The sequence below is a fragment of the Fusarium subglutinans genome (genome assembly GCF_013396075.1).
Source record: "Fusarium subglutinans strain NRRL 66333 chromosome Unknown NRRL66333_c0000005, whole genome shotgun sequence".
Lineage (NCBI taxonomy): Eukaryota > Fungi > Ascomycota > Sordariomycetes > Hypocreales > Nectriaceae > Fusarium > Fusarium subglutinans.
In genome coordinates this window covers 420,608-441,639 of record NW_023502068.1, presented here as the reverse complement: position 1 = coordinate 441,639, position 21,032 = coordinate 420,608, and the positions used below count along the sequence as shown (strand labels likewise).

The 21,032-nt window shown below is 50.3% G+C and overlaps 8 protein-coding genes across 8 annotated transcripts; 3 read left to right on the top strand and 5 right to left on the bottom strand.

The window, feature by feature from the left end:
• Nucleotides 1-338: 338 nt before the first annotated feature.
• Nucleotides 339-2,479, top strand: FSUBG_1187 (atypical ABC1 ABC1-C kinase; the record flags this gene model as incomplete). The annotated part of the gene is made up of 2 exons (XM_036676598.1): nt 339-2,378; nt 2,435-2,479. The coding sequence occupies 2 exons, from the start codon at nt 339-341 to the stop codon at nt 2,477-2,479; spliced, it is 2,085 nt and encodes a 694-aa protein (XP_036543355.1).
• A 353-nt stretch (nt 2,480-2,832) lies between these two features.
• FSUBG_1186 (uncharacterized protein) lies at nt 2,833-4,686 on the bottom strand (the record flags this gene model as incomplete). Its single annotated transcript, XM_036676587.1, has 1 exon — nt 2,833-4,686. One exon carries the CDS (start codon nt 4,684-4,686, stop codon nt 2,833-2,835), a length of 1,854 nt encoding a protein of 617 aa, XP_036543354.1.
• Nucleotides 4,687-6,869: 2,183 nt separating this feature from the next.
• Nucleotides 6,870-7,814, top strand: FSUBG_1185 (splicing factor spf30; the record flags this gene model as incomplete). Its single annotated transcript, XM_036676576.1, has 3 exons — nt 6,870-6,920; nt 6,979-7,678; nt 7,729-7,814. The coding sequence occupies 3 exons, from the start codon at nt 6,870-6,872 to the stop codon at nt 7,812-7,814; spliced, it is 837 nt and encodes a 278-aa protein (XP_036543353.1).
• Nucleotides 7,815-8,179: 365 nt separating this feature from the next.
• FSUBG_1184 (nucleotide-binding protein) lies at nt 8,180-9,285 on the bottom strand (the record flags this gene model as incomplete). The annotated part of the gene is made up of 5 exons (XM_036676565.1): nt 8,180-8,535; nt 8,583-8,807; nt 8,860-8,979; nt 9,035-9,161; nt 9,223-9,285. The coding sequence occupies 5 exons, from the start codon at nt 9,283-9,285 to the stop codon at nt 8,180-8,182; spliced, it is 891 nt and encodes a 296-aa protein (XP_036543352.1).
• A 366-nt stretch (nt 9,286-9,651) lies between these two features.
• On the top strand, nt 9,652-11,339 carry FSUBG_1183 (Che-1; the record flags this gene model as incomplete). The annotated part of the gene is made up of 2 exons (XM_036676554.1): nt 9,652-9,712; nt 9,763-11,339. The coding sequence occupies 2 exons, from the start codon at nt 9,652-9,654 to the stop codon at nt 11,337-11,339; spliced, it is 1,638 nt and encodes a 545-aa protein (XP_036543351.1).
• Nucleotides 11,340-11,397: 58 nt separating this feature from the next.
• On the bottom strand, nt 11,398-11,793 carry FSUBG_1182 (uncharacterized protein; the record flags this gene model as incomplete). Its single annotated transcript, XM_036676543.1, has 1 exon — nt 11,398-11,793. One exon carries the CDS (start codon nt 11,791-11,793, stop codon nt 11,398-11,400), a length of 396 nt encoding a protein of 131 aa, XP_036543350.1.
• Nucleotides 11,794-12,306: 513 nt separating this feature from the next.
• FSUBG_1181 (transcriptional activator acu-15) lies at nt 12,307-15,755 on the bottom strand (the record flags this gene model as incomplete). Its single annotated transcript, XM_036676532.1, has 6 exons — nt 12,307-12,993; nt 13,042-13,308; nt 13,361-14,314; nt 14,422-14,429; nt 14,732-14,801; nt 14,934-15,755. The coding sequence occupies 6 exons, from the start codon at nt 15,753-15,755 to the stop codon at nt 12,307-12,309; spliced, it is 2,808 nt and encodes a 935-aa protein (XP_036543349.1).
• Nucleotides 15,756-18,911: 3,156 nt separating this feature from the next.
• Nucleotides 18,912-20,370, bottom strand: FSUBG_1180 (stilbene synthase 2; the record flags this gene model as incomplete). Its single annotated transcript, XM_036676521.1, has 3 exons — nt 18,912-19,492; nt 19,551-20,185; nt 20,240-20,370. 3 exons carry the CDS (start codon nt 20,368-20,370, stop codon nt 18,912-18,914), a joined length of 1,347 nt encoding a protein of 448 aa, XP_036543348.1.
• Between the last annotated feature and the right edge of the window lie 662 nt (nt 20,371-21,032).

Sequence of the window (21,032 nt, the reverse complement as noted above, 5' to 3'; positions counted from 1 at the left end):
GATTTATTTCCGTTAGAAAAGATAGGTCCTATAGTGGATACGAACTCTGTACTGTAAGGTACGTCACTCCCACCTGGTTATCAACCCGACGTCACCAACACCGATTGTTGATCTAGGGGATCCATTGGCGGGCATCCTTGTCAATCGATCCGAGTCTTTGCATCATAAACGCGTTTGCACATGCCAGACCCCGTCTCTTTTTTATACCTACCTACCTATTAGACTAACCTCCGAATCTGACCACTCTATGAATGCAATGCAATCGCTCCTACGCTTTGCTCGAACATGAGAGTACCCGCGTCAATACAATTTTCTAGAAAGACACTCCCCCTTCCGAGATGAGAGCTGGCTCCTTCATAGGCCGGCTTTTCGTCCACCCGGGCTTCCGAACGTACCCCAATGTCAACGCCCACGCCAGGTTCACCATCGCCAGTCTTGGCCGTCGATTCGCGTCCCAAAGCTCCCGAGGCCCTCGATTTACACAATGGCCAAAAGGCGCGCCGAAAAGAATAGCACTGCGTGCTTCCGGTGGTGCTGCGGCACTAGGAACGGCTGCTTTTGTTGAGCTGTCGCAACAAGAAAACGGCAGTGATCAAGAGACAGGCGAGAAGCGCATGCTGCAAGTATCACGGGCCGAGGTGAAAAAGGGCGTATCGGCCGATTCCCATGGACTTTCGAGGCTCGGAGAGCGCATCAAGTACTTGATCGACCTCTTGATCATCGAGCCCGTATGCACTGGTTTCCGTTTCCTCCAGCTTGTTGTAATTTTTGTTCCGGTGATAGTCACCATTCCGGCCATATACTTTGGAAAACGACAACCTGATAGGGATAACGAACGATCAGGTACGCTCTGGTGGTATGGCTTCTTGGTCAACGAGATGGAAATGGCTGGCCCAGCCTTTATCAAGCTCGGACAGTGGGCTGCCTCGCGAACCGATATCTTCCCTACCGAAATGTGCGAGATCATGTCTAAGCTTCACTCGAATGCACCGGCTCACTCACTCCATGCCACGCGCGTCACCGTGGAAGCTGCTTTTGGTGGCCGCCCTTTTGAAGATATCTTTGACGAATTCCAGGAGATGCCTCTGGGCGTTGGCGCTATCGCTCAGGTCTACAAGGCCAAGCTGAAGCCCGGTTTGGCTAAGCCAGAGGAAGCTGATCTTCATGACTCATATCCTTTGGCACAAAACGTGAAGCGTAATGTTGATACAGTGCTCAAGAGCTCCCCACAGAGAGTACCGTCGTCCTACGTTGCAGTCAAAGTGCTGCACCCATACGTCGAGAGGACGGTTCGACGGGACCTTCGCATCATGGGCTTCTTCGCTTCCCTGCTCAACTTGATTCCTACGATTGAGTGGCTCTCACTACCGGATGAGGTTGCTCAATTCGGGGAGATGATGAAGCTCCAGCTTGACCTTCGCATAGAGGCCGCAAATCTGGCCACTTTCCGGAAGAACTTCAAAGACCGATCTACAGCCTGGTTCCCATACCCGTATACCGAGTACACAACGCGAAATGTCCTTATTGAAGAATATGCCCAGGGCATTCCATTGGCAGACTTTATGGAGAATGGCGGCGGCGTCTTCCAACATGATATTGCCGATGAAGGTCTTGACGCTTTCCTCCGCATGTTACTCCTTGATAATTTTGTCCACGCTGATTTGCATCCTGGCAACATCATGGTGCGATTCTACCAATCAGCTCACCCCGAGCTGCGCCTGAGAAAGTCAATGACAAAGGCGCATCCTGATGAGAAGGAAGATGTGACCGAACAAGTGCTTGAACGACTTCGGCCATATCGACACCGCAAAGATCCCAAGGCTTGGGAGGCGGAGCTGGCCAAGATCGATGCCGAAGGTTTCCGACCTCAGCTCATCTTCATCGACACTGGGCTCGTGACTGAACTCAATGCTGTGAACCGCGAGAACTTCCTCGCCCTCTTCCGCGCCGTTGCCGAGTTTGATGGCTACAAGGCCGGCCATCTCATGTGCGAACGCTGTCGCCAACCAGATGCTGTGCTCGATAAGGAAGTGTTTGCCCTAAAGATGCAGCACCTGGTTCTCGGTGTCAAGAGCCGCACCTTGGCTCTCGGTAACGTCAAGATCGGCGATATCCTGCAAGAGGTGCTTAGCATGGTTCGAAACCACCATGTTCGCCTCGAGGGCGATTTCGTCAACGTCGTCATTAGCATTCTGCTTCTCGAGGGTATTGGTCGCAGTCTGAACCCCGATGTCGATCTACTCAGTAGCTCATTGCCAATCCTGCGTCAGCTCAGTGCCCAGAGCGGCCCAGGTATGGCAAAGCATGGCGACTTTTCCATGCTAGTAGTATGGCTGGGATTAGAAGCAAGACGATTTATGCAAGCCAGCATCGAAGACGTAAGTTGCCTGATGTTACCCATCTTTCAAAGCCATGAGGTACTAATTTTGACTAGGTCGAACGATGTGTCAAGTATGACCAACTTTCCCCCAATGTATAATTATGAAGATCTTGTCAAACTAGAATTCGCGGAGTACAGCATCAGAAGGCGTACGGGTTGGAATGATATATACGTGAGAAATACATGAGAGACACGACTTTAACAGAGACCTACTCTTAGATGTGCGTAAATTCATTGAATTATTATATAGGCTGGTCCCCTTTCTAACAATAAACCACCGCCCTCACGTAATAATATCGTGAGTCCACATCTTCGCTTGATACCGTCTAAATTGACGCTGTCTTGATACACACACGCCTTTCTATCCTTAGGTGCCTATTGAGCACTTCCTATACCATAGTTGCACCATAACGCCTTGATCTCTAGAATCACGAAGAAACGAAAAGGGACTCCTAATCCGTACTGGCACTCAACTCCATTGACTTGTCCCACAAGTTCCTCAGTATGGATGCGGTACCATCTTCCTCTTCACCACCAACCAGGCTCGATCCGCTTAGCCGATCAGTGAGCCTGCCATCGTCGTCGTTGCCTTCGTAACTCGACGAGGCGCCGTTGGTTGTCCGTACCGAGGTAGGGCGCTTCGGCGTCATCGGCCGTCGAGGATCAGGCATGCTGACGTTGCGGGTGTGTTGGCGCATAGTGAGGTCTGTGGAACGCTTGCCGTTTGTAGAGGCGGTGCCAGGTCGTGGGATGCGCAATGATCTGTCCATACCAGGGAGATGGTTGAGACGCTCGAGCGAACGAGAAATGGGGTTGAGATGTCTTCGAACAACGAGATACTCCATGCCTGTACGCTCCAAGAGCTTGCCTACACGTGGATCTCGACTGTTACCTCCGTCATATCCGGGACCACCGACACCGATGAGTGGAGTATGACCGACCACACCTCCGACACCAGCAACTGCTTGCCCGGGCTCAATCACGGAACTGGCTCGCTGCAGGTTAAGCTTCTGCTGTGTTCGCGATGTTTGAGCGGCAGGCGGCGCAGCCCGTCGGGCCGCCTTGGGCGCTAGTGCGCTATCATCAATGTCGTCTTTTGGTGCGCTTGTTGGGGGTTCTCGGCGGTCCTCACGGTCGCCTTGCAAGCTGGTCATAGAACGAGGTTTTTGAGGCGCGTCATCGTATCGGTGAAAGCCCCCCCGAGGTGGCCGGTAGAAGGATCCCTCACTAGTCAATCCGGAACCAACAGCCTCCACAAACCGGGACGTCAATTCATCCTGATTACTTCCCGCAAGAGTTCCCGATCCTATGGCATCAGCAGAGGCTGGCGCAAAATGGCGAGGAGAAATCTGCGCCAGGTCTGCGCTCATCTGGGGCGGAGCTCTGTGGGACGGAGTGCGCTGTAATATGCGGGAAGTGAGATACTCCTTGTGATGTATCGTCTCCAACTCGGGGCTTGTTGAGTTCCGCTGCTCCGGTTCGTGTTGCGGTTGCTCGGCCGGCTTTGGAGCGGCGGGATCGTTGGGTGTAACCGGTCTTGATCCGCCAGCGCGGTCGTCGGGGTGGTGCACGGAGTGGTTACTACTGTTGAGAGAGCCCTTGCGGGAGAGGTAGGGGGAATTAGAGCCACTCGCGTCGACCCATTCGTCCTCCTCGTTACCCAAATCGAAATGGACCTGCGACTTGCCGTGAGAGATTTGAGGCTGATAAACAATTGTTGTACTTGAAGCGCGCTTCAGTTCTGCAGACCGAGTGCGCTTCCCGACTTCTGTATGCGAGCGATTGCGCTTCAGTTTTGAGTGGGAAGGACTCTTGACGATTCTCGCATGCGAGGGACTTTTGACTAGTCTTGTCTGGGAAGAACTCTTGTCGAGTTTGGTTTGGGAAGAGTTCTTGGTCAGCCTCGATTGAGATGCGCTCTTGGTAAGGTTGCCAGACGAAGACTCGCGAGAAGAGAGTTTTGCGTCGCTGAGAGCTCGTCGATGAGAATTGGAGCCGGAGGAGATTCGGTGTTGCTGCGGCAGCTGCAGCTGCTCGACCTGATCGGGGGTATCGGTATGGCGACGGCTGAGCTTAGGCTGCTTTGGGGCAGTTTTTGATGCTGGGCCGCGGACGTGATGGAGGTGACCAACAGTGTGATGTCGCTGGTGATGACGATGTTGTCTCCGATGCTGCTGCTGGTGTTGGTTTTGTTGGTTAACACCGCTGCTCTCGCTCTGCGAATCACTCTCCTGATGGTTGAGCGGAGGTCGTTTTGATTGGCCGCTCAAGGACGATGCGCTGTCCGCATCTCGGGTGTGAGGCATGGTTGGTAGGGATTGGAGGTATAATACAGCAAGATAAAGGTTGCGCGCAGTTCGTTCTGGGTGATGCGACGGCGAATTGGTTGTGTCGTATCTGACTGATCTCGAATGGTAAAAATATTTTCAACTTTTGGCGACTTTTCTCCTTTGTTGTGTTTGCGACTGACTACAAATGTTATATTCCCTTTTTGGTTGCACTGATGACCAGGGTATTTAATATCATGGGCGCTGCAGTAGCAATTGCAAATAAATACGTGACAAAGAATGAGAAAGGTTGTAGGAGGTTAATTGACCCCGTGTCGTATCAAAGATTCAGGTAGGTACGTTAGTAGGCAGTCGTCGTCGGATCGCGAATGGTGGTGGTTCCGTCCCCGTTGCCGATTATGGAGCTCGCTTTAAGTCAGATTTGTAGGGCTCCCTTTCAGTGATGTCAATGCCAATGGATCGGCCGCGAGAAGAATCGGTGAGGGTCGAGAGTAGTGGAGGAGCGGAGATGGGCCGGCGATCACTATGAGTCTGGAGTCTGGGGATAAGAAGAAGATGATGATGATGACGAAGAAAGGGAGAGAAAATTAAAGAAGAAAAGTGCCCGGCGTTGAGCAGAAGCAACTTTTGACGTAAGGGAAGGTCTAGTAAAAAAAAAGTAGTATGGACAAGGTCGGTAGGCGAGTAAGAGTAAGGTCTTGGTCTCGTTACTAGTATAGGCGAGCAATTCCAGACCAGACAGACCAGGCATGGCCATAGAAGCAACGAGCAATCGAGAGCCAAACAAGACCAACAGAGATGAAGCTAGTCTATTGCCGAGACAGAGGCTGGCAGTCAACTTGACTTGAGTTGCATGAATGAAATCTTTAGTACTAGGTACCTGGTAGGTATATTGTAGTGCGCTGTGATGGAGAGGAGGGGAATGGAAAAGAAGGCTTGCTAATTATCAAGATTGGATTTGTCCACAAAAAGGTTTTAGTTTGAGCTCTGACTCTGACACTCACTGACACTGGCTCCGACTCTGAAGTATAAGTGTGCTTCTGAGAAGCGTCTGTACACGGCTGAACAATAAAATGAGTTGGAGCTAGTGAGCGAACGAAATAATTACTTTGATCGTGCAGCAGTAGTGATTAGCGAGTGAACATTGTTGAGGTGTGATAGTGCGAAATGCCAAGCAAGCAAGTAAGCCAACAAAAGATTAGAGTCATTCATTCTACTAATTTAGAACACGACTGATGAGATGAGAACGAGATCCATGAGATTCGTGGTCGCAGGCGGACACGGAGCCGCAAGCGGAACCCATGGAATATCCTTCTTTGGCAAACCGAGACCAATTACGAAGCCTTTGGTCTGTTGTGTAACCTGTCACACAAAAATGAACGAACCCAGAAACATGCATGACATGAACTAATAAAAAGAGAAACATGGGTTGAGTTGAACTTAGAGAACACCGCCAACTACCTGAATCATGAATGCGTCACTTGTAATACATACTGCATTAGCTACCAACCGCTCGGGGCTCGCGGAGAACTGGGTTAGTATGTACCTCCCTTCGGAGTCCCTACCTACACCTATAGGTAGACGCACCTTGACCCGGCCTTTGCCTTGTTCTCTTCCGGGCCGATTTTAGGCGGCATAACCGCGAGTGAGAGATTCAGCAAGGTAATCTTTAACGATCGTGACAGGTAGGTAGTCACTGCGTCGTTCATGGGACGAAAGGGTGATGAAACCGCACCATATGATTTGATTCTTGCTAACCAAAACCATACACTGACGACTTTGGCTCAAGTAAATTAAGTACCCAACTGTCTCCTTTGTTGATTGGACCGCACCCAACTCGCAGAAGCAAACATGATAGCTCATAGAAACGAATAAGTCAGGACTTGGAAAGAGGCCATCAGCCATTCGTAGAGATAATTCTTAGGATGCTCTAACTAAAATATGGCTCATCAGATTGGGAAACCCTTCCTTTCTTACATAGTATTCACCCACCCTAGGTCATCTTCGAGAACCTAAGCTTTTGGCGGGGATAATCTGGGGTGCCTTGAAATTCTACACACGTGACCTTAAACTCCAACCTGGAATATTCAATCTCATCTCGTACAGTGCATCAAGGAACCCCACGAACCAACCCATCACCACTTCGAACCGACTTTTGGCATTATTCATCCCTCCCGACCTCCAAAAGAAGACTCCAGACCATGTCGTCAATCGCTGAAATCGAACAGGAGAAGAAGACGTACCAAGAACAAGTACGACCCCCATCCGTTCATCCATGGTTTGTCATTCATACTGACTGTTTTCCTCTAGTTCGATATCGTTCTTGGTCAGCTACGCGATGACCCCGATAACGTCGAGCTCAAAGCTTTAAAGGACGAGTTGAACAGCTTTATCGATCTTCTCAATGAACAAATTGCTGAGCTCAAGCCTGCCCAGGCCCCCAACCCCGCCCCCAAAGAACCATCACCGCCACCTCAGCCCGAGAAATGGTCTCGCGAGAACCATCCGGCCTTTAAGAAAGCAGCCCCGGTAGAGGAAGAGAAGCAGGCTCCTGTAAACTACCAGGTCAACGACACAATTCTAGCCAAGTGGGTTTCTGGTGACAAGGCTTTTTACCCAGCGCGCATCACATCTATCACTGGATCCTCAACAGACCCTATCTACACCGTCAAGTTCAAGTCCTACGATAACACTGAGACCTTGCGGTCTCGCGATATTCGACCTGTTTCAAACAAGCGAAAGGCGGATGGTACGCCAACAACTTCAGCACCAGCAACACCTCCAGCCCCTGGGCTGGTTTCATCGGCGGGCGCGACGGTTTATCCCGAAGCGAAGAAGGCAGCCGAGCAAGATGGTGAAGTAAAACCTCCCAAGGCCAAGAAGATCAAGGCCAAGAAGGAACTCGAGAAAAACAAGAATAAATGGCAAGAATTCAGCGCAAAGTCCAAGTTTGGAAAGAACCAAAAGAAGGACAGCATGTTCCGTACTCCAGACGGCGTCCATGGTAGAGGTATGCATTTCTGTTCCTCCTTCATGAATCAGACACTAACTTGTTCTCAGTTGGCTTCACAGGCTCTGGCCAGGCCATGCGAAAAGACCCCACTCGAAGCCGTCATGTCTATCAAATGAACGATGAGCTAGACTAATCACCTTTCTCTCTTGACAGGGCACTCGGTTCGATACTCAAGAGTACACAGGGGCGTTCGGGAAGTCTCAGAAGCTTATTGCTTTGTTTGGTAACATGCCTTGCATTTGATCATAGCAGAGGCTAACGACTTGTCTTTCTGGCGTTTAATCCAGTTCTTCTTTTTCCAGACTCAAGTATATAGGAGCGAACGCGGTCTATATTTATAGACTAGCCGGTGTTAATCAAATAATGTTACATGAGCACACAACACCTCCCCCCCTCGGCTTTGAGTGTTTTACTAAGTTGGGCTGACAGGGATCATTATTGTACAAGTTGCCTTACTCTATATTGTTGATACATGGCGGCCGAGTAGAAGCCCGGTGACTATTTGCTGCTGAGATCGATCTTGGGGCAGATATCTTGTGCTATCTTCAAAAAGGCACTAGCCCTCTCACTCGTAGGTTCTGCCACTACTGTGGGTTTTCCTCTGTCCCCGTCATCCCCAATATTGGGATGTAATGGGATATCACCTAAAAAGTCGATCTGGTGTTCTTGACATAGCTTTTCGACCCTTGCATTGGAACCAAAGATATTAGTTTCTCCATGGCAATGAGGGCATGTGAACAAGGACATGTTCTGCACCAAGCCAAGGATATTGACATCGACTGTTTTGAACATGTTGATACCTTTGACAGCATCTTTGGTGGCAAGAGTATGAGGAGTTGTGACGATGATAGAGCCTGGGGGTTGTTAGTAGAAACAAACGTGACATCTCATAGAAACGCACCATCCAAAATAACCTGCTGTGTAATAGTCAACTGTGTATCTCCTGTACCTGGAGGCAGGTCTAGGACAAGAACATCGAGGCCACCCCATTCTACCTCATGTAGAAGCTGCTGGATAGCCTTCATCACCATGGGACCTCGCCATACTACTGGGGCATTCTCACCAACCAGATAACCCATGGACATGGTCTTGACTCCATAGTTTGTGAGAGGGATGAGCTGGTTATCTTTGTAATGTCAGTTCATACTCAGAAGGCGTTATGAGCTCCAGTGACTCACTATTCGACAACCTCGGTTCTCCTGCAAGGTCAAACAAGGTTGGAATGGATGGACCAAAGATATCAGTGTCCAGGATCCCAGCACGAAAGCCAAGACGAGCAAAAGCCAGAGACAGATTTGCTAGTCGCCTTTGTTAGAACATCTCAAGTCTCAGGAGACATCTATATATAGGTACCTGCAACTGTGCTTTTGCCTACACCGCCTTTGGCTGAGGATACTGCGATGACTTTCTCGACACCTGTGATTTTGCGACGGACTGGGCGTTTACCCCAGGTTGGCGGCGTTCCTGATCGAGGGAGACCCTGAGATAGTATCAGTCATACTCTAACCTGATAGCACTCAGCACTAAAGAAGATCACTCACTAACGGATTTTCATGTTGCAGCGCCCGGAAGCACTGAAAGAGGCGGGTAGACGTTGGACGCATACTGAGATTATATATGGCTTTAGATGGGATATAACTCAAGGCTTCGGCGTACTGAGCTTGAACTCCTCAATTCGGAGTTATAGAGGTATTTTCAATGTCTATAGTGTCTAAACAAGCAACATATTGAATTGTCTACTCATAGGATGTCAATACACGAGTCTGACCAAATAAAGTGTCATGGAACCCATCGCCGCTGGGAGTTTGAGCTAGTTAGCGGACTATACAGGGCCCTCTCCGCTAACACTGAGTTGCGACGATTCTGCCATCTGCCACCGCCTAAAAGTTCAAGGCCATTGCTCAGAAAATTTCCAACGTGGGGGCTTCTATTTGTTTGTCAGTGGAAGACTTGACTTTTCAATCCTTAAAATGGCCAGAGCAAAGGGTCGCGCAAAGCAGTTCCAAGACTTGGACGAGCCTATCGCCCAGGGTAAGTCACTACACTGCCATGTGTCCTATAATTTCTAATCATCACAAAAGACTACGATCCCGAGGCCAATGTCGAAGTTAGTGAGGATGGCAGCGGTAGCGAAGAGAGCGAGGACGAGAACGCGGGTACTGAGCACTATGTTTCCGTCGGAAAGAGCAAATTGAGGAAACAGGAGGGCCTGTCACTCGGTCCCCAGTATCGAGGCTCTCGAGTCTCGCGAGATGCCCTCGAAGAAGAGAGCGAGTCCGAAGACGAGAATGAGGACGAGGAGTCGGGCGATGAGCAATTCGACGATCCTGAGACCGCGGATCTAGCACGCGACGAGGCTGAAGCTAACGACTCAGAAATCGAGAGCGACGACGCTCTTGGCGAAAGTGACGAGGAGCGCTTCAAGGAGTTTACTTTCCGCGGAAGCTCCAAGCCTAAAAAGCCCGCTAACAAGCGAGCTACCGCTGCTGACTACATGTCTTCTTCCGATGAAGGCGGCGTTGGTGTTGGTGAAGATGAGGATGACGAATCCGAATCAGATGAGGACGACATGGACGATGGCCTTGACGCTTTGGTCGATGGCGATGAAGGCTCCGAGGCTGAGTCGGATGAGGATGATGATGAGGAGGGCTCGGGGGAAGAAGAGGAGGAAGAGGACGATGATGGTAGTGAGAGCAATGAGGAAGAATCAGAGGCGAAGGCTAAGAACGCAAAACCTATGATGTCAGCCTTATCAACCCGACCCGATGTTGACAAGGGTTTGGCAATCCGTCAGCAGCGCAAGGCCTATGATGGACTTCTCAACATTCGAATTCGCCTACAGAAAGCTCTCATTGCTGCCAACACCTTCGATGCCTTCGATACCGACCCCGAGCCCGAATCGGAGCCTTACGAGGCGGCTGAAGAGGCAGCCATCAAGCTCCTCAACACTATCAGCAGCCTTAAGGATAACTTTGGACCATCTCGAGCTGGCGAAAAGCGCAAGCGTGAATTGAATGTGTCTATGGCCACAAGCGAGATCTGGGAGCAATTACAAGCGGAGGAACAACGATCTATCAAATCTAGGGAGGATCGCCTTGAGAAGTGGTCTCGCAAGGTGCAGTCTGTTAATGTCACAGCACCCAAGGGGCTCGAGTCACGAAACAAGACTCTTGTCAGTGCCCTTAAGGAGCAGCTCATTGACCCTGATAACCGTCTCGCCAAGCGCTCTCGCATCCCTCGATCATGTGCCCCTGCGCAAGTTGCCAAAGGTGCATCGGAGAACTACAACATTTACGACGACGCCGACTTCTACCAGGTTCTCCTGAAGGAGCTTGTGGACCAGCGCACAGTGGAGGGCGCATCGGGGGCTGGAGCTGGAGCTGCCGTCCCCACGGTCGTCCTCACAGCTGCCAAGGACGTCAAGTCACGAAAGAATGTTGACCGCAAGGCCAGCAAGGGCCGTAAGATGCGCTTCACGGTTCACGAGAAGCTGCAGAACTTCATGGCGCCCGAGGACCGACGTGCGTGGGAACAGGGTGCTATTGACCGCTTCTTCGGAACGCTATTCGGTCGCAAGATGCAGCTTAATGAGGACGAGAGTGAGGATGACATGGATGTCGATGTTGAGGAGGCAGGACTCCGGCTGTTTAGAAACTAAAGGGGGACGGACGGACACGGGGGAAAAAGGTGTAATTGTAGATGTCATAGACTGTTGCTTAAGCATTACCAAAATACCAGGTACAAAGAAACATGGCCATCAAAACAATGTGAACTCCTAGGTGCACCATTGGTCCTCCTAAAGTCTTGGTTGTAGAAGCTTCCTCCTCCTCTGTATAGCCATTCATTCGCATATAAGCTCGATAACTAGGCCATAAATGCCAGAAGGAAAAGGCGAGTGCAGCTTGACGAGTTGCGTCATCAAACGGCCGCCGGATAAAGATGAGAGCAATGAGGTTGCCCGTAAGAAGAAGGCCACCGAATGACTGAAGAATCAGAGCTGCCGATGGAGGAAGTGGTTGAAGTTGTGATGAGGGCTTCAGGATGAAGGTCAAGGCAGCTGGGGTCTCAATGAGAGCGTGGATGAGGAAGGGGACCGTTGCTGTGAACAGCATGATTGTGATGATCTGAGGCTGAAGTTGTCAAGTTATTAGAGGTCAATGATGACGAAGAGTGGTGGAATCTAGACAACGTGGTGATTTTCAAGATGAGAGATGGGTTACAGATCCTGACTTACTAAGCTGCCGATTTGCTGACCATATCCACCACATAAGACAAGGATGAATGAGTTTATAGATTCGACGTGCTAAGCCCGAACTTCTCATAATACCATCGCATGTAGTATGTAGTTCTGTTCATTTTATTAAGAGGTTCTTGCACAAATGTCAGATATGCTTCTAGCATTATCCCCAACCATAGCGACCCGCAAAACAAACGACTCGTGGCTGAACACAGAACATCAAATCTTGATTGTCAAATAGTATATTACCAACTCAATTCGTATCTCCATTTTGAGCGCCATATTACGCCGTCAGATATATCCAAGACTATCTGAAAGTCAGTGTACAGGAGGGGATATCATATCTAAATAGTAGCAATATACATAACACTTAGCCAAGCATGGTTGGCTAATACATCTCCTTGAACTGAGGAAAGACAGTACCATCACTTCCAAACATGCCGCCGTTAGACGCTTCAGAAACCTCGGCATTTGGCCCCTGTTGTCCCTCATTATCGTTATATTGGAATCCATTCAACCCTACATAGCCCTCGAACATCCGTGACATCTCGGCTTGAATTCGTGATCCGTTCTGAGCCATCGAGTCTGGGGTGGCAGCTTGCGATTGCTGACCAGGAATAGATGGCTTGCGGAACGGCTGTTGTTGTTCCATATGGCCTCGAGCAAGCCCTATCATCCCCAACGCTGCTGTTGACTGAGGGTCGTCCTCAGCATTGAGTCCGAATCGCGGTGCCACGTCTTTGAGTGATCGAATTGTGCGCCAAAGTCGCTGGGACGCCCAGCTCTTGGCGGATAAATCCTTCACCAGCTCGAGGGCCATATAAAACTCCTCACGGCAGGAAGCGCTGAAGCGGACCGGGGCATGAACGGATGCGAGGAATACGACCGCAATCGCAGATGTGAGGAATTGGTGGTAGAACACCTGTACACGTCTGTATAAGTTGGTTGTGTTATTCAGGTGGCTGAGGTATCGGATAGTGTCTTTGGCGATGTCAACTACACGTTCTGACTGTGCAGGATGCGCCATGATGCTTGTGGCGCTATGCAACACAGGCGTGTAAAGCCAGATCCGCATCTGAATATTGTTAGCTCATACCGACTGAGTCCTGAACACAATACTTACTTGATTCAGGCGTAAATATGTCCAGATTCGTAGGCGTTGCAGATTATATGAAGGAGTCGACGTGATATGCTTCTCCTTGTCCCAGTTACGAACCTTGACCTCTTCGGGAATCTGTTCATACCACTGTAGTAACTCCTGGTCGACATTTTCCAGTTCTGCTGAGCGCAAATCGCGTGCCAGAACCGGCCCAAAATGAGCTACTTGTCGCCACACCTTTGCACCTATCCGGGAATAGGTGATCATGGCCACAAGATAAGGGTATTCCTCCTTAAAATATTCGTTAGCTAAGACAGGGGCTTTGGGTTCATCAAATACTAACTGGAAATGGTAACTCTGAATCGATTTCTTCATCTTGAACGACGAAAGGTAGCCCGGTTGCGAAAGCCCATCGCCTATCCAGCACATATGCCGACCAGAAGCTGACGAGAGCATTCTTACGTTCCTCTTCGTCCTGAATTCTCATCAAGCCTGTTCTTTGATGAATGCCAAGCTCTAGACATAATCGTGCGACATGACCCATGACTCGCCAAGCCAAAACTTCATCATTAGAGAGAAATCTGTATCCAGCAACAAGAGCCAGGATCGGCAGGGTTGCGACATCCGCAGCCTCAGCCATGAGCTTCCGGTTGAGCACCGTTTCCATGCTCTCAAACAAGCGAATGGCTTTATCACTATGTCCATGCTCTTCTACCACTAGAGCACAGCACATGATGATTTTGAGCTGTAGAGTCTTGTCGTCGTTGACAAGTTCTCTGGGGCTTTGTTGTCGTAAGGTTTCAAGAAATGTGGCCATGTTCTTGGCATGGGATATCACGGTTTGAATGTTGAGGACTGGGTACATGATACCGATCTCTTCCTCATGCAGACGACACAGGCGAATCATTTCGTCTTTATCGAATTCGTGGAGGGGATCTCTTGGCCGCGTCGACGTGGGGCCCATGCCATCGTTCAGGTGTGGGTTTTCCTCGTCTGAAATGCCTTTGTAGCCCATGTTGTTGATAGTATTATTGGCAACGTCGAGACTGAAGGCCATGCTTGTTGGGCCCCGGAAAGAACCGTATTTCGAACTATCCTGTCGGTTAAGTGAAGCAGAACTATGAGAAGGTGAAGGGGCGACTGCCGGCGTGCCGTGGCCGTGGGTCATTGTCCGGTCACCAAGTGAGGAATATCGGGCAGGTTCGGACTGAAGGGCCTTGACGGTTTGGTGAAGCCAGCCGACCTCTTCTTGAAGGCGACCTAGTTGTGATGTGACCTGCTTGAACTCATCGGATTCCTTAAAGTTGCCGGAACAGCAGTTCGGGGCATATAGACAGGCCAAGTTGAGGTTGCCGCATCGTTGGCAGGGAGTTTCGCCATTGCATTTTATTTTTCGTCTCTTACATTCATTGCTATGTATCGTTAGCATATGCACTCGTTAGGAACCAAGATAATGCGGTGTTATGCTACGCGGTCGCGGCAAAGATCAACGCTTTCGATGGCGGAAGCATACTGACCAAGCTATTGATATGTACTATCATGGTGAAGAATGCAACGTTAGCCTGAGTGATCCTCAAGTAAAGTGACCCGGGGAGTGGCGTGTGAATAAATGAGTGGGATCAAAGGGCTGAAACATGAGTGGGTTCGGGATGCCGACCCAGCCGTCTGGGTTCGTTTATGTCGTGTAACAAAGAGGCTGAGATGTTTGACGTACGTCCGAGGACTCGAAGGACTCGATAGGCGAGTATCGTGCAGTCTTGTGTAGCCCTCTGGAGAAGGAACCCCTCGTTGGTCGTCACAAAATGCGTCCCTGTCCTTCAAAGATGCCTCACCTCATCTCATCCTTGTCTCATGTGATCTCATGTCATGACGGTCCAGGGGTTGATAGTAGATGTAACGAGATGGTCAGAACTCACTCTGTTTCTTTTACTTCTTGCTTGCTTTGCTCCGTTGCCTTGACCGTCGTCTGCCGACTTCCTCTTGTTGGCATTGGACGCGTTCGCACCGTGAGCGGAATTGTCGCCGACAGAGGCGGAACTTGGGCTGGCATGATTCTCGTAAGCAATAGGAGCACCCGTAGAGGCTCCCACGGCGCTCCCGGGGGTACGGGCTGGAGTCCCGCCTCGTCCGGCGCCGGAGCCGGGGCCGAGAGACGGGCTCGAGGTTGGATTCAATACAGGAACTTGGGCAAGGAACCGAAGGTCGCTTGCTTGTGTCTCGATCTGCTCCATTGTGCCGAAATGGCCATCGACTGTGGCAGAGTTGTCGGAAATGTGAGAGTGAGAGAGCGATTGACGAGAGGGTAATATCTGATGATGAAGAGCGTGGGGGTGAGTGTAGGGTGAGTTTGGGAGCGATTGAGGGTGAATGTGATGATGAGGGTGATTGTGATTGTGAGCGCGAACTGCTAGAGGTGACGCGAATTGTGCATGCGAAAAAGGTATTATCACTGGACTTCCAGTTGGGTCATGGTCGGGGGCCACTAGGTCGGTACCAGTCCCAGTATGAGTAACGAGGCCCGGGCGCTGAGAACTGCGCCTACGCCAACGCCAGGTGCCACCATGACCGTCATTCCCGGGCATGTTCTGGTGGCCAGGATGAGAATGGGCATGATGGCCTAGCGGTACATCCACGTGACCCGGATATTCTGAAGTGATAGGAGCGGAATGTACGGTCCTGCCGCCGCCGCCGTGGAAATCATCGGCTTCAATCGCTTGTTGTATCTCCATCTCCTCCATCTCCCCTTCGGCATCCCCCACACCGAAGACGTGATAGTAGCCCTCCAGCCTTGCTTTTCTTCAGTATTCACCTGAAAACTGAACCGTTGCCTACGCTCTCCCGTGCGCCCAACGCCAAGAAAGAGCAATGCCGGGAAAGGGAATTCCAACCGGATCCAACCAGAAGCGTCCCTCTTAGAACTGTCGGGTCCGCATGGACTGACCCAGAGTCTCGGAGCCGAAACCTAATCAAATTGCGTCCCGTCCACTGAGTAATTTCGATTGGGCAACAATTCTAAGAGTCCCGTGCTCCTGTGCTGGCCTGTCGTTGCAGATTCCTCAGTAACGATTGAGTGTCTGTTGTGAGGATATCGATATTGATATCGTCTGGGTGTCCGTACGGTTGAAGGCTGGCGGTCGCAATAACAACCCAAAATGATAATGGCTGCGAACAATTGTCGAATCTCCCGGGTCTGTCAGAAGATGTTGAGCTCGGATTCCAACGACAGTTCTTCGATCTCCCATTTAACTATTGTCGATTCTTCTTTCGTCGTGATATGCGATAACTACTGCTTTAACACGATCGTTGATGGGGATCTCGCTCAACTTAAACAACTATACCGGCTGTTGAATACTCAACGGCGAACTCTACACAGCGCTCACCTCCCCTTGCTCTCTGCCTTACCTGTGGAGATTGACCACCGCTCTAGCTTCCTTTAGACGTCGTCCTCTTATCACGCCGCACGCCTAGCTTCATAGTCACAGTTTGGATGCCCTCTTGGCGGAGACTCCTCACCTGCACGCCGTCAAGTTACTCAAGGGGCATACAACCCACCCTACCTAGATACCTGACAAGGCCCTGACCTGACCAGACCAGACGTCAACTAGGCCTATGTACGGAGTAGCGTGGCCCTGATCCGAACCGTCCGGTATCGCACGCGTCCCACGCCTTACGCTCAGAATACTCTTCTGGGCCATGGCACGCATCACAAAAGTTTCAAGGATGGAGAGACATTAGAAACTCCTCTTGGCCAGCCTAGATCTTGAGTCAGAACTTGCAGGTTATGAACGAAGGTTTCTTTTTCATGGCTTCTATAGCTACCTATCGACAGCCACAAGTATAAATCTTCAGTTCTCGAATTTGGGCTCAAGCCTCTTCCCCACGGCCGAGTCAGCAACCCCCGTCTTGCGCGCCGTGCACAAGAGCTTAAAACCCCGATACGTGCTTCACCTCCATGACGACCGCAAATCGAGCTCGTAACATGTAGATATTACATAGTAGGTGTACCTTCATTGACTATCTGCGGGAAACTTCATTAACTACCATGCTAGTGTGGGTGGGGCCTCCGTCAAACCTGCAAGCCACAGGGTGCTTCATATCGAGACGAATTCCTGTTTCGGGACGCCCTCGTTGTTGAATCCCTTCCGATTGGGCTCACCATTGTTTCGTCAGCCGATGGCTGTCAAAAAGCCTTGTAACTCGTGAGATGACCCTGTCTAGTCAAGCTTTTTTGTCTCCTGAGGGCCCCAGCCATCCCTACAGCATACATACATACAGCGTGGAAGCATGTTTCAAAGGAGGACTTGGAGGTCTTTAGCCTTGTCGATGCCACGAGGTTGAGGATCGTCTCGCCCACTTTGTTAGTAAATCCAAGCTGAAAGAAAATACGGGGCAGAATCCACTTGATGAGTCGTCATTGCTCAAGCGCTGTAAGTTGGCGCGGCAAGTTCCTTGTTCATCCTCGTGCGTTGACATCTTGGCGGCAGCTAATCCACTTCGAGGCTGTTTCTTGCGGATGTCACCTCAACTTGTATGTGCTGATCTTTAACCGACCACATGGCATAGCGTTCAGTGTCAAAACTCGCGGCGCTTTTGTCAGTCTCGGGTTTCGGGAAAGGATTAACCTAAACGACAAGGCTCTTATGATCAGATCAAAATGCTGGAGAAACACCCCCTGCCTAGTACCGGTACATGGGCATTTCTTGTACCGGGAGCTCCACTACCTAGGGAGCCTCGGTACCCAGAGCGTGAATTTTGAAGAAGATGATGCCCCTTCGTTGAACTATATCTCAGCCTCCAGGGCGATGAGCTTGGGCGCTCTTCGCTATCTACGTCAGAGTGGCTCGATATCTGAGCATGAGCGCTCATGTGTCAAAAGGAAAAGAAAAAATCTTATCAGCCCAACTTCAGTCCGGCATCTCGACTCGAATGACCAGGGTTAGCTCTTTAGCTGGTGATTATCTCTGATTAGAAAGATATTCTACTCCGTAGGGGCCTTCTCATTAGTCTTTGATGCGTCTGTCTGATCTGTCATCTACGCCTTTCTAACGTCCTATGGCATAGGACCCCTCTTTCTTTTCCCCTTACATGCAACTAACGCTTCTTGACCCCAGTCTATACTACCGCGGTTGGCGTCAAAGTCAGGGCGGGACAAGCATTAAGAGTCATCAAGCGAATTCGTCGATGAAAGCCCAATTTCTTCTGCAGTTAGGCGTATCAGGGCTGTCGTCATCGTATTTGAGGCCAATGAGCAGACAACATTGCTCCGCCGGGTAATAACCCATCAGTCGAGAGACTCGAGACTGTCCAGTCACTGAACAAACAAATACACAATGGGTCGCGAGGATATCTGGATATGTTGACGAGTTCGCCAATCTTAATTCCTGATTTGATCAACACACCACGCGTTGGTTGTTTTAGCAGGGCGCGCTTCACATTCATCCTTCATGCAGGAACACGAACGGACCGCTCACTCAAACCGGCAATGTATTCGGCAAAGGCTGAGGCTTGGCAACGGCTTTCCATATATTCGGGAGAGACAGAGTTAACTTCCCACCTTGGTGTCATGTCTCTACTAGGCACACTTGCTTCCAGACGATCTTGCATGTAACGCAATAGGAGAAAATTTCCGGTGTACTTCTCAGACCGCCACAATCCTCATGGACTGCTCGGAACGAGGTCTGATAGCATAGTAATTATGGTTCGAGCTATTCGCACTTAATAATTCTATGTGTAACCGAGAGCGAATTGGGGGTCACAATAAGAACACACTCCTTGTGGCAGACGTACAAGTGTACATAATTTCATTACCTATACTCTTTTGTTGCTTGCTTCTAATTACTGTCAAGTAATGCCCTCGAAGTGGATGATGATGAACCTTGTTCCACAACTCCATGCTAATCTAGATCTAGATGCTCTAGCGAGTCGGCCACAAACAACGCATACTGATCCGGCGACTCGGCCGGATCTCCGCTCGACTCACGGCCCCACTCTCCATTTCCATCCCCGATTTCACTCGGCTCAGTCTCCGTTTCAGCCGGTGTCTCTGGTGGAGTTTGTAGGCCAGGCAGGCCTGCACCATATGACATATTCCGCTTCAACATGCACATCTCAACTGTGATACCAGGGCCGAAAGCACAACCAACGACGTAGTCACGGACTCGTCCGTCAGGCGCCATGGCATCCATATCTTTCGAACGTAGGCGATCCATGACACTGAAGATGGTAGCTGAACTCGAGTTGCCATGGTTGATGTATGTGTCGTAACTTGCCCGTTGGTGTTCTGGTGTGATGTCCATGGCTCTCTCAGCGCCCGAAAGGATGGTAGCGCCGCCAGGGTGCATCGCCCAGTCGAAGTCGGCTGCTTTCTGGTAGTCTGGGGGGAGTTGAGGCAGAGATGCCTTGAGGTCGTTGAAAGCTGGGCCAATTGAGGCAGCAGTGAGCTTGGGGACACGAGGTGTGAGAACAACTTTCCAGCCTATCATTCTGTCAGTTTCAGTCCTAGAAAACACTACGGCGGAGATATTAAAACTTACCGACCGGGTCAACATCAAACCCCAAGTCATCCTCAGTATCTGGTATGGTCCTGTGGTCCCAGCCGAGAAGGTCATATACCGGTTCAGAAGGTTCACCGATACCGTTGCTCAATACAGCGGCACTACCACAGTCCGAAAAAAGGCATGCGCCTATTCTCGTCTGCTGTAGCTCATTGATGCTATCTAGCTCACTACGCACCATAGTGGTGCTGACCTCGAGTGCTACACACAGAACGCGCGCTGGCAGACCGCGAGCTTTATGGCCAAGGGCTAGATTCGCGGCTGTTCGGAGAGTTGCTAGTCCGCCGCTGCAACCAACACCATGAAGCAATACCTTCTCTACACCGTGCGATATGCCCAGACCTTTTGCGACAAAGTGGTCGAAGCCCGGGTTTGCGCTGTCCGTACATGTTGTGGCGACTATGTGGGTAATGAATCTTGTGTCAATCTTGGCCTCGTCAATAGCCTTTCGAGCGGCTCGAATCGCGAGAGGAACGCCATCGGAGAGGAACAGAGTGTGAAGCTCTGCTATTGAGGGCGCATCTTTCTTGTTAACAGCTGGGTGGTCGGGTGTTCCAATGGACGACCGTGTGTCAATTCCGGTATATCTGTTGATTCCGAGGACCTTCTGCATACTATCATGACCTGTCAGCCGGTGAGGGAGGCATGTTGGTGGTGTTGAGACTCACGAAGGTGTATCGGGATAGAACTTGTCACTGAGGGTGTTGAGACAAGTATAATCTAGGGAGTATGGTGGGTACTCGGCGCCGATGCCGATTATAGAGAGGCCCAGCTCTCCAAATGTGCTTGGAGCTGACATGACTGATCTGATGAAGTTGTTTGTCGTGAAAGTTGGCTGGCGCTTATATCCCCGACACTTTCTGAGGTGGAGGGGAATGGGACAAGTGAGCTGCAGAAAAGCGATTGAGTGATACAGCTGTTAATTTAGTGCGCTTGAATGGAAGACTGATATCAGGCACATCCAATTGATGTCGCTACAGAAGAATAGGATGTCGTTGACGTGTTCAATTGTGAATATCTGTTATCTCGTTTGGCCGCGTGAGCTTAATCGATGACGCTATCTTGATGCCAGGGCTAGGTAGGGGAGCTGCAGGTTCAGATGCAGGGGTTGGATAAATAATTGGGGGGTTAAGTATGCGAAAAATGGCAATGATGAAGGTGAGAAGAGAGAATAATAGAGGACAGAGCAAGTTGTTGTGGCAAGAGGAATTCGATTATGCAGCTGTGACACCAAAATGCAGCCAAAGTACCTCCTTAGGTGTCACAGTAATGTCTCAAATATGGTTTGGAGGGGTTACCCAAGCGAAGGGGACGTTGAGGATATGCCGAGATGAGTGAAAAGGCACTGAATGATATGAGCTGCTTCTTCTGTTCAAGTGATAATTTGACAAGGTTCTCACTTGTCTTTTCTGGGCTACGTCGGTATTTATAAGCGGTGACTGTTTCTCAAGTCAGAGAGAG